The sequence below is a fragment of the Doryrhamphus excisus genome, linkage group LG7 (genome assembly GCF_037039965.1).
Source record: "Doryrhamphus excisus strain RoL-2023G ecotype Guam linkage group LG7, RoL_Dexc_Guam_v1.1, whole genome shotgun sequence".
Classification (NCBI taxonomy): domain Eukaryota; kingdom Metazoa; phylum Chordata; class Actinopteri; order Syngnathiformes; family Syngnathidae; genus Doryrhamphus; species Doryrhamphus excisus.
The window spans coordinates 13,387,955-13,400,022 of NC_136363.1; the positions used below are offsets into that span (position 1 = coordinate 13,387,955).

General features: G+C 42.0%; 1 protein-coding gene across 7 annotated transcripts in view; it reads right to left on the minus strand.

The window, feature by feature from the left end:
* The window catches only part of LOC131101748 (CUB and sushi domain-containing protein 3), a 234,036-nt gene that overhangs the window by 93,782 nt on the left and 128,186 nt on the right, over positions 1-12,068 (minus strand). For all 7 annotated transcript variants that reach the window (XR_013627730.1, XM_078792151.1, XM_078792149.1 and 4 more), the window contains one exon: positions 7,891-8,003. Coding sequence is in view for 6 of the 7 variants with exons in the window: in XM_078792151.1 (XP_078648277.1) it covers positions 7,891-8,003 (113 nt within the window). In the remaining variant the exon portion in view is untranslated. The remainder of the gene's footprint in view (positions 1-7,890; positions 8,004-12,068) is intronic.

A 12,068-nucleotide genomic window follows, 5' to 3' on the forward strand; every position in this document is an offset into this window, starting at 1 on the left:
CAGGTAGATCGGTGGATCGGTAAGGCTGTCACTCTACCAGATTGTCACGATGACAAGAAACCTGAAGCGCTTCCTAACCTCACCTATGGTCATGAGGTCAAGTGGCTGAAATGAGTTTCCTCAGTAGGGGGACTGGGTCCACCCAACGAGATAGGTGGAAGAGCTTGGTCATCTGGGACAGGCTCAGACTAAAGCTCCGGTGAGGTGTTCTGGGCATGCCCATCGGGAGGGATTCTCAGGGTGAACGTACGGCAGTCTGGAGGGATTATGTCCCGCATCCGGCCCGGAATGCCTCAATGTCCCCCGGTGGAACTGGAAGAGGTATCCAGAGACCAGGCTTCCTGAGTGAGACTGTTACCCCCTGGACCAGGATTCATTTTGTGACGCTGTTCAAATTCCCAAATAATTCCCTATTCCAAGAATAATGAGAATATGGGAATGTATTTGTCTCACAACTACAACAATGTCAAATTCTTCAAACTCTGAGCATAGCGAAGAACAGGAGGTGGTCCAGTTGTAGTCTGCTTATTGCCCCGCCCTTGAAAACAGCAGTCATGGGGGGGTCACATGGGGGTCATATGGGGGGGGGTGTTTGACTGGTGTGTTTACATCGGAATGGTCCTGCCACAGAGGGGATCTTTGACCGACTATAAACACATAATGAGCATCTGTTATGTTCTTTAGACATATTGTCCCCCTACAAGCATCCACTAGCGATGGGAATGTGAATACTAAGAGCCCTGCACGGATGTGTTCATGTTTAATAAATGCCTGTGCAATCAGTAGGGGGCGTCTTGGCTGTCAGAGTTGCAGCCGTCCATTTTTTGATGAGCTGTCATGAAAGTCCGAACCAGCAATCAGCACACATTAACTCACCCGCGCATGTTCCTAGCTTCTTTTTAGGCAGCAAACAGACGAGCCAGGCGGCGGCGGTGCAACGCATGCTTCCCAAAAATAATATCCAGGGCGCTAAAGGGTTAGTTTGCAGATTTATGAGCTCATGTGAACTTCCCCTGGAGGCTTTCTTGTCTTGACTAACGAGGCAAAGCTGTGGATTTATGTCCTGAGAAATACATTCATAGCAAAGCGCACAGGGTCATGCATGATGCAGACGCTTGATCATGCATGGTGAGAGACGTATTGCACTCTAGTATGTACACTCTATGTACACTCTATGTGCACACTATGTACACACTATGTACACTATGTGCACTGTTTGTGCACTCTATGTGCACTCTATGTACCCTCTATGTGCACTCTATGTACACACTATGTGCACTCTATGTACACAATATGTACCCTCTATGTAGACACTATGTGAACTCTATGTGCACTCTATGTGCACTCTATGTGCACTCTATGTACACACTATGTACACACTATGTGCACTCTATGAACACACTATGTGCTCTCTAAGTACACTCAATGCACACTCTATGTGCACACTATGTGCACACTCTGTGCACTCTATGTACCCTCTATGTGCACTCTATGTGCACTCTATGTGCACTCTATGTGCACCCTATGTGCACACTATGTACACTCTATGTGCACACTATGTACACTCTATGTGCACACTATGTACACACTATGTACACACTATGTACCCTCTATGTGCACTCTATGTACACACTATGTGCACTCTATGTAAACACTATGTACCCTCTATGTAGACACTATGTGCACTCTATGTGCACTCTATGTGCACTCTATGTACACACTATGTACACTCTATGTGCACTCTATGTACACACTATGTGCACTCTATGTACACACTATGTACACTCTATGTACACACTATGTACACTCGATGTGCACTCTATGTACACACTATGTACACTCTAGTATGTGCACTCTATGTACACACTATGTGCACTCTATGCACACACTATGTGCTCTCTAAGTGCACTCAATGCGCACTCTATGTGCACACTATGTGCACACTATGTGCACACTATGTGCACTCTATGTACACACTATGTACACTCTATGTGCACTCTATGTACACACTATGTGCACTCAATGTACACACCATGTGCACTCTATGTACACACTATGCAAACACTATGTACACACTATGCACACACTATGTATACTCTATGTGCACTCTATGTACACACTATGTACACGCTATGTACACTCAATGTACACACCATGTGCACTCTATGTGCACTCTATGTACACACTATGTAAACACTATGTGCACTCTATGCACACACTATGTGCTCTCTATGCACACACTATGTGCTCTCTAAGTGCACTCTATGTGCACTCTATGTACACACTATGTACACTCAATGTACACATTATGTAAACACTATGTACACTCTATGTGCTCTTTATGTGCACACTGTGCACTCCAATATGGCCGCCCCCACCCCCTTCCGGGCATCTCAGACTTGAATAATGATTTCCGTAGCGGCACTCGCCAACTGACTGAGTGATGTAGTGGTAGGTTGCCATGGCGGCGGCTGACAGATAGTGCCGTCGCTTGTTCATTAAGAGCCAATCACAGCCCGCAGACACAGAAAGTCATGAATAGGTAATGTGTGGGGATGATGATGATGATGGAAGCGCGGGATTGGTGGTTCTCGCCTTTGGGTAGGAAACAAATTGTTGGCACCTTATACATGTGACACGCACACATGCACACGCACACGTTGAGACGTATTTACAGAAATGCACAAGACGCCTGTTCTCATGTTACTTCTGGAGCGTTCCTTTCTTCCTTGTCCCTCCTGCTACATGATGGTATTATTAGGTGGACGAAGGAGTACTTTCATAGTAAAGTCAATAAGAAGTCATACTATTGCAGTATTATACCGTACCTTTCTAATCAAATAAAGACTTACAATACAGTATATTCACCATAATTGTAGTATGATTGTAGCGATTATGATTCTCTTTTCATTCCAATTTGAGCTATTCATAACAACACTAAAAGGTACTGGATGTATATTTGGGCTGAAATAAGAAGAAATAGGGTTAGGTAAATAGGTGTTTACATTTTCTTCTTTTCTTTTTTAGTCATAAAGCACTCATTTTGAAACCCCTGATGCGCAGGATATTGCAGTTGTTGCAATGCATGTTTGTGGAGCGTTATGTCACCGGAAATGTTTCTTCTTCTTCTTCTGCTTCCTCATGTGTTTGTGTTCCTACTGTTTCAAGCGCTTTTTTCTCATTATTTTTCTGTTTCTGGATTGTTTTTTTCTTGCTCTTCTTTTTCTGTTCTTCTTCTTCATCATCTTCTATTTGTTTATTCTTTCTTCTTGTTCCGTTTTCTTCATCTGCTATCTTGGTTTCTTCATCTTGAAGGTCTTCTATTTATTTATTTAGTTCTTCTTCTTTGTGTTTTTGTATTTTTTCCTTTGCTGTCTTCTTCTGCTTATTCTTGTGTCAGCTTCCTCTTAACATTATTATTTTACAAGTCCAGCTTTTCCGTTCCCGTAAAGCTTTGAATGAATGTTTATACTATGGTACTGTGAAAGGCAAATATACGTAAAGTACTGTACTGTGTTGCTGTACTCAAGAGGAATCATGGAATGATAATGTTGTGTAGAAGACTGCCGGACGTTCCAGACGTCATTATTTGTTCTCTTCTAGCCTTTCTAAATATTTCATCTCTTTTGTGCTGGAATATCTATTGATGTTGGTGTGAATCACCACTCTGGTAAGAATACAAGTATCCAATAGTAATGACAGAAGTTGACCTATTTTGAGTGTAACGTATTATTCCTGTTCCGGCAGCAGCTTTAATGGCATTCATGCTCCTCTCTTTTCGTACCGCTGGGAAGGAGAGGCGAGGAAGAGATGCTCGAAAAGCCACCAGTGCAGACTGCAAATACAATGCATCTTCATACACAAACTATGAATAAAAGATCAATCCTCTGCCGTAATTAATCCAAACCTAATAGCTTTTTTTCCTCTCTGTTAAACTGCCTTGAGGCCCAACATGCTAATAGGCTAACTTCCAAGCAGAGAGCGAGAAAGGATCGCTTTAAAGTCACAATAAGTAACGATTGACCCTGAAGATAAACGCTTAAAAATGATGATTAATGATACGTTGCCTTGTAATAACCACAATGGAGTCAACGACTACTGAAGGCTTACGTAAGCTAATGCTCAACTGTATCAATGTACATGTTCATACGTATACCCATATATTTAGCAAAATACTTCCATCATGTCAACAATTATACTGTGTATTTCATTAAAAACCCAATAATTGCAGTGGTTAAAATATCAAATACATAATTAGATATCTTAAATCAAAAGGTATATATTCGCTCATTATGTTTATGTGAATTAGATTCCTTCCAAGAGTTACTTAGGGCTGCTTTAATGTTTAAGACTTCCATGAATGACCTGCTACATGCTTCGGGACCTGTGTCAAGCATGTGGGGGCTTTGTGGGGGCTCTCGAACGGTCGACACAAAGGCCCGACAGCACACGCTGCTTATTCGTGTTGGCTCTCACCAAAAAGAGCAACATTACGATTCTGCACGGACATGCACCTCAGTTGATCAGAATCTAGTTAGCATCAGCCATGACCGCAGTCCCCCCCCTTTCTGGCCCAATCGGTCTGTTGTCTGCTTTTTCATCTGTTCTCTCATTCGGCACTTCATCATTTAGGGAATGGAGGCACAATTAGATGGTAATGCGAGCCAATTGGCTGACCTACTGTGGCTACACACACGCACGCACACACACACACGCACACACACACACAGAGTCACGCATAAGAGAAAAAGTCTGACCATCTAGCTGGCAGCGAGAGCCAAAGACTCCCTGGGAGGTCTGGGAGCAGCGTCTTATAAAGCCAAGCAAGCGCCTGCCAAAGCACATTTGTTCATGTTGTCTCTCGGGGACAAATTTGGAATTGTTTTGATGCAGTGTTGGCTAAACTAAAATAACCCCAACTATTAGCGTGGCACCGTTGACTTGACGGGGGGGGGGGGGGGGGGGGGAGGGGGGGAGTGCCCAACCACTAGAATGACTTAGTTAACAACGGGGTTGGGCAAAGTACTTTCTAAAAGCCGTTAGTTATACCCCCATCCCCCCCCCCCACCTACCACCCCCCAACAACCCCATTAAGGCTGAGCTCCTGACATTTCCTGTCTTTTGGTCGTCAACAGTGGCAACATCCAACTAAAGTCAAACAGCAGTCAGACGTCGAAAGCAAAAAAAACTGAAATATGGGATGATAGAAATAATAATAATAATAATAATAATAATAATAATAATAATAATAATAATAATTGTAATAATAATAATAATGCCCACACGCACATGCAAAACTTTACATTATTATTATTTATTCAAAATTATTTTAATTATTTGTGCAATTTACTGTTTACGCTGTACATTGTTGTTCATATTTATTCTTCTTCTTTTGTCTCTGGTACCAGAGCCAGGCAACGACATTTCGTTGGAAATTTCACTGCTGTTTTTGTGCAATGAAGGAAAGGAAATCTAATGACAATAAAGGAAATCTATCTATCTATCTATCTATCTATCTATCTATCTATCTATCTATCTATCTATCTATCTATCTATCTATCTATCTATCTATCTATCTATCTATCTATCTATCTATCTATCTATCTATCTATCTATCTATCTATCTATCTATCTATCTATCTATCTATCTATCTATCTATCTATCTATCTATCTATCTATCTATCTATCTATCTATCTATCTATCTATCTATCTATCTATCTATCTATCTATCTATCTATCTATCTATCTATCTATCTATCTATCTATCTATCTATCTATCTATCTATCTATCTATCTATCTATCTATCTATCTATCTATCTATCTATCTATCTATCTATCTATCTATCTATCTATCTATCTAATAATAAAAATGAAAATGAAAATAATAATAATAATAATAATAATAACATCTCCCCGTGCATGCGTTTCTCCGGGTACTCCGGTTTCCTCCACATTCCAAAAACATGCTAGGTTAACTGGCGACTCCAAATTGTCCATAGGTATGAATGTGAGTGTGAATGGTTGTTTGTCTATATGTGCCCTGTGATTGGCTGGCCACCAGACCAGGGTGTACCCCACCTCTCGCTCAAAGACAGCTGGGATAGGCTCCAGCACCCCCGCAACCCTCGTGAGGATAAGCAGTAGAAAATGAACGAATGGATGAATGAATGAATGAACAAACGAATGAATGATAATAATAAATCATGGAACTCGATGAGCCGTCTTCTGCCTGAAAACTATCTTTGAATTTCTGGCAAATGTCTCCTGAAGTCATTCCATTCTGTGAAAAATGATGATCCATCTACTGAGGCAGACGTTGGTGTCCCTAATCAAGGGTCCCGTGAGCTTCTGGACTCTCGTAAATAAACAAATTAACATCAACTAATTGCATGTTCGGGATGTTTTGGGATGTGGCGGATGACTGACAGCTGAGGGCGGAAATCAGTCCGTCAGTCAGCGGCCTGATCAATCTGGAGCTTGTTAGGAAGTCCGCTTAATTAATCCAGCAACTTCTCCACCCATTAATTAAGCGGCCTGAGTAACCTTTTAAAACCGATTATGGATCCATCAGGATCAATTAAAGTGATCCGGGGGGGGGGGGGGGGGGGTAAAAATGATGATGACGCATTTCAAAAAATAATAAAGAATCTGTTTTTTGATGATATAATTTGCCATGGTGAAATATGACATTTCGATATCTTGGTTTTGTTTGTCTGCAAAATCAATCCAATTCATGACGCAGGGATGAAGAGTTGGCCATCAGGATGAGTAGACGGATTAAAAGTCAACATGGAAGTGATTGAATTGGTTTCACTTTCAATTTCAACCATCCGGGCACAAATAAATAAATAAATCCTAAAAGTGGCACAGAAACATGACTTTCTCCATCTTAGCCGCGGACACGGCTCATGTGGGGGAAGAAGACCCCCAACATGATGCTCCACGGCTGTAAACATCAAAGAAAGGTTCATGATGGATTTGTCCACAGCATTGATGCATCGCTTGTATGGCTTTTAGAAAAAAACAGCCCGTCTTTGAAGATTGGATTGGGTTTCATAGTACAGTAATAGGGCGCCGCCCCCGACCCCGTACCACAGGTACCACAGGTGTGCGTCTACCTCCGTATGAAATAGAAAGTGCCGTTTTGACCAAAACAGAGCTTTGTCATGACAGATCATAATAATAATAAGGAAATAAAAAATAATAAAAAAATAAAAGACAAGTCATCACTAATTGTGTAAAAATACATAAACCAATGTGTAGTATGCTATGCAATATACTGTACGGTTTGCCCTGCTAGGTCGGTGTGTTTGGTCAAGTGTGTACACAGTCCAGGAACAAAAGGTCCAAGCCAAGACCATCTGAGAGATGGATCTTCTCTAACCACTGAGTGAGGACCAACAGACCAAAAATCGGACAATGTGCACGTCACATATGCCGTCCATTGATGGCCGACTTTATGCATCTTAACATAAGCATTTTTAGCATTAGCATTTTTGGGTCTCACTAAATAAAAAAACAAAAAAAAAATAATAATAGAAAGTGCCGTTTTGACCAAAACAGAGCTATGTCATGACAGATAATAATAACAACGCCAATAAAAATAATAATAATAATAATAATAATAATAGTTCTGTTGTTTAGGATTCGCGTCCGTGAACCAGGAAGTAGCTAAACAGCAAATGAGCACAACCAAACGTATAAACGTGAAATAATGGCAAAAATGGCAAAAGCATAAAGAAATAGCGTTGGTGAAAGTAAGAGTAAATAATTGCCTGCCCTCTGTTGGCCACTGTTGGTAATGCATGTGCCTTTGCGTCCCATCACGTCCTTCATACAGTCCATGATGGGTTTTTTTGTGTGGTGCCTTTCTGCCAGCAGACTCACCTTGATAATGAGCGCTGAATCCACGGTAGCGGTGGTTGTTGTCGGTGACGAAATGCAACCTCAGCCAGTTCTTGTTGCTGACGATGGGTGAGGGCACGTTACTGCCCGACAACCTGCGACACAAGACACAAGGTGTATTTATAAGACGCTGCAAAACACATGACCACAGCACAACAAGCCTCCTAAATCCATGAAAGGTTCCTGCCACGTATGAGCAGCGCCGCTGTCCTGCTGCGAGAGAGGGATGATTGTTATGATGATTCTAATATATGCTTAGAGGGCCTCAATGGCGCTTAATGAAGTAGGAGATGATCATTCTTTTTCTCGCGCAGATTTCCCCTGCTGCTTGCATCTTGCATACGGAGGATTTGACCCAGCACTTCTTAAAGCTCATTTTTATAGTCCAGGAAAGACGATACACAATTATGGCTTCCTTTTCATTGAATTAACACAGTGGAAGGTGATTTTTAGGACACTGATATGATTTCCACATTGTTAGCAAGCAGACGGCCCTCTCACCGCAGTCCAATCACACAGTGATGCACCACGCTCACATAATCACAGACTTGCACGGTGCTATTATACGTATCGTGTACACGACACCGACGCTTGCAAATTTTGCCAAATTAGAAGACACACACATTACCCCCATGACCTGATCAAACTAAAGGGAGGCAATTAGCAGATGGCTAATTTGCCAGGAGACAAGGACGAGCAACAACGGAAGAGAGAGAGAAAGATGGTTCACAATGACCGGGGTGGTTTTAGTTCCCGAGGACGATGTCAGGTTCAAACTCCTGTGACACTTGTAAAAACACTTAAATGCAGAAATACAGAAGAGACAGACAACAATATTTAAAGTTACTCGCAGCGAGGAGAGTGAAACAACATACCCAGTGACATGCCGCTCCACTCTGAATATGCAGTTCACACTCCTCTTTTTATTCTCTTTTGGGGGGTCCCTACTACATGGTCGTGCAACTCTAAGGGGGGGGGGGGGTGGAGAAGGCAGTTGCACGAGCTGTATTTGTTTGTCTATGTGTGTGTGTATGTGAGAGTAATTACTTTTATGTTTTATTAGTTCTTATCTTGACACATTCTTGCAGGACTTTATGCATCCTTAACATTAGCATTTTTAGCATTAGCATTTTTGGGTCTCACTAAAGTGAAGAAATAAAAAAACAAAAAACAATAATAATAATAATAATAATAATAATAATAATAGAAAGTGCCGTTTTGACCAAAACAGAGCTATGTCATGACAGATAATAATAACAACGACAAAGAGCTGTATTTGTTTGTCTATGTGTGTGTGTATGTGAGAGTAATTACTTTTATTGTTTTATTAGTTCTTATCTTGACACATTCTTGCAGGACTTTATGCATCCTTAACATTAGCATTTTTAGCATTAGCATTTTTTGGGTCTCACTAAAGTGAAGAAATAAAAAAACAAAAAAACAATAATAATAATAATAATAATAGAAAGTGCCGTTTTGACCAAAACAGAGCTATGTCATGACAGATAATAATAACAACGACAACAAGTTGTATTTGTTTGCCTATGTGTGTGTGTGTATGTGAGAGTAATTACTTTTATTGTTTTATTAGTTCTTATCTTGACACATTCTTGCAGGATTAACATGAACATCTGCAGGGTTGCTGTTGGCGCATCCAGGCACCTCCAGGACCTGGGGGTCGCTGGGGGGTCTCTGATCAGGGTCACGGGCACATTCCCTCTTCAGCACATTCAAACACTTTCTATTGTCTAAGCAAATGGACATAAGGGTGATAACTAACGCTATATTCATTATTCATCTACATTTTATTCTAACAGACGACAGCCATCAATGGCTTCTGGTGGGCTGCTGTTAATTAATACCTATAACATCCTGTCCCCAAAATGTGGTACTTTCTGGTTATTTTAAAGATAAAATAAAACATTTTTATTATTCAAATTCATCACATTTTAAATGGAAAATGTCGGCCATGTTTGTGGTGTTCTACACAACGACTGGCCTTATTGGAATGATGCAACACTTCACCAGCACCGACCCAAAAAGGGCATTGAGTAGCCGTCACGGCTACTCATGTTGCAACAAAAACCAAAGCCAAAGCTTAAATATCTTTTATGATGACTTGATTGTGTTCTTTGTGCTAAATGAAAGGAGTGTTCCCTTGATTTGAACTAATGGCTCTTTAGCCAGCATACTTGCTTTAGTGTGTTAAACTTTATGCTCATCCTTTTTATGCATCGGCTGTAAAGCATTATGGCAGCAAATTTACAATAAAAAAAGGAAAACCACAAAGCAAAGCAAGGACTCCCGCGTGACGGATCAACTTCCTGACGTCTCATGCCAGACGCCGCAATCGCCGCGACACTTCACCAACAAACATGTCGTCACATATCGGTTTGTTCCTGCGGACCCCCAGGCCAGGGGGCGCTCCCGTGGTCCGTCGGTCTGCTGCCGTTCGTCATGTTTACGGCACCCCATTCACTCCTGGTGGCTGCGTCATTACCCAGAGTGCCTCATTAAAAGCCACACGCGCGTGCCTCTTTAAGATGCTTGTATCAAAGCATAAATCTAGACAGACCTGTGTATGTGTGTGTGTGTGCGTGTGTGTGAACAGTGTTAGCATGACGTTATAATCAGGCCAGCAAAAGTAACTGGCTAGTCGATGAAAGCCAGAAGTGAGCACTAAATGCAGCAAAAATGTACTGACAGATGGAGGCTAACTTAACTTTTCAATTTGATCATGCTTTGGAGTGCATGAGAAAGCGGAAACAAAAAGAGGTCATTTATATGATGAACAAGTATATTGCATGTTGTATATATTGACACATACGTATATTGCATCGTACACAACTTTTTGATATTCATTCATTCATTTTCTACCGCTTTTTCTCACGAGGGTCGCGGGGGTGCTGGAGCCTATCCCAGCTGTCTTTGGGCGAGAGGCGGGGTACACCCTGGACTGGTGGCCAGCCAATCACAGGGCACATATAGACAAACAACCATTCACACTCACATTCATACCTATGGACAATTTGGAGTGGCCAATTAACCTAGCATGTTTTTGGAATGTGGGAGGAAACCGGAGTACCCGGAGAAAACCCACGCATGCACGGGGAGAACATGCAAACTCTATACAGAGATGGCCGAGGGTGGAATTGGACCCTGGTCACTTTTTTATATGTACTTCCTTAATTTAGGTTGAAGCTTAGATTGTTCACACGTGGAGGTAAGAAGGACCTAGCGTACCAGTTGAAGTGTCCTAATGTAATGACATCACTACTATCAGGAGAAGCGGAGCATAAAGGCCCGGCAAGGTGCACTGTATTCGGGCCTACACGCCGAGCAGCCGGTGTGACACCACGGTGGTGTCTGGCAAACATGCGAGTTCAGTAGCAACGATTTAAAGCGCATGCAGAGCCGACCATTCCTGTCTTTTCTGAAAAAGTATGGACCGCCACGTACCATCCACCCTTCTGCAACGCGCCACGAGTCCAAAGTGCTTTGAAAGCAGACACGGTACCTCAGGAGAACGTCGCTGTGTCCTCGCCGACTGGAGCCACCGGCGTGGATTAATGATTTAATAACGCTTTTGTCCACCCGGCAGGAATGCAGACCACTTTGAAGAGGCTCTGCTGGCACAGGCCAGATTTCCGACACTCCTCATGAGAATTTAGAAAGGAGACGCACCTCCCCCTTGACTGTTATTTGGATTTTTGACATAATGTCAATGCGAGGCTCATACCGCATCTCAAAGATCCTCTCCACGACTGGAGCACTCGGCTGGTTTTAAGAATCGACTGCAAAAATGCAGTCTACTGCAGTCTACTAATTTACTGCAAAAGTGTCCATCAAAGATCATCTATATTACAGGAACATTGGGCTGTTCTTTTAAGAACCACTTGGAAAAATGTGCTCTGGTCTTTTTAAGGACCCGCTGTAAAAAACGTGAGTCAAAGATCCTCTAAATGACAGGAGCTCCGTACAGCAAGATCCTCTATTCTGATATTTTTAGGCACATGCTGCAAAAATGCCCGTCAAAGATCATCAATGCGACAGGAGCGCTCTAATACTTTGAGCGACCTTCTGCAAACACTCGAGTCAAGATAAGATCCTCTATATCTGACAGGAGTGCTATGCAATTTTTAAGAATGTATTGCAAACAT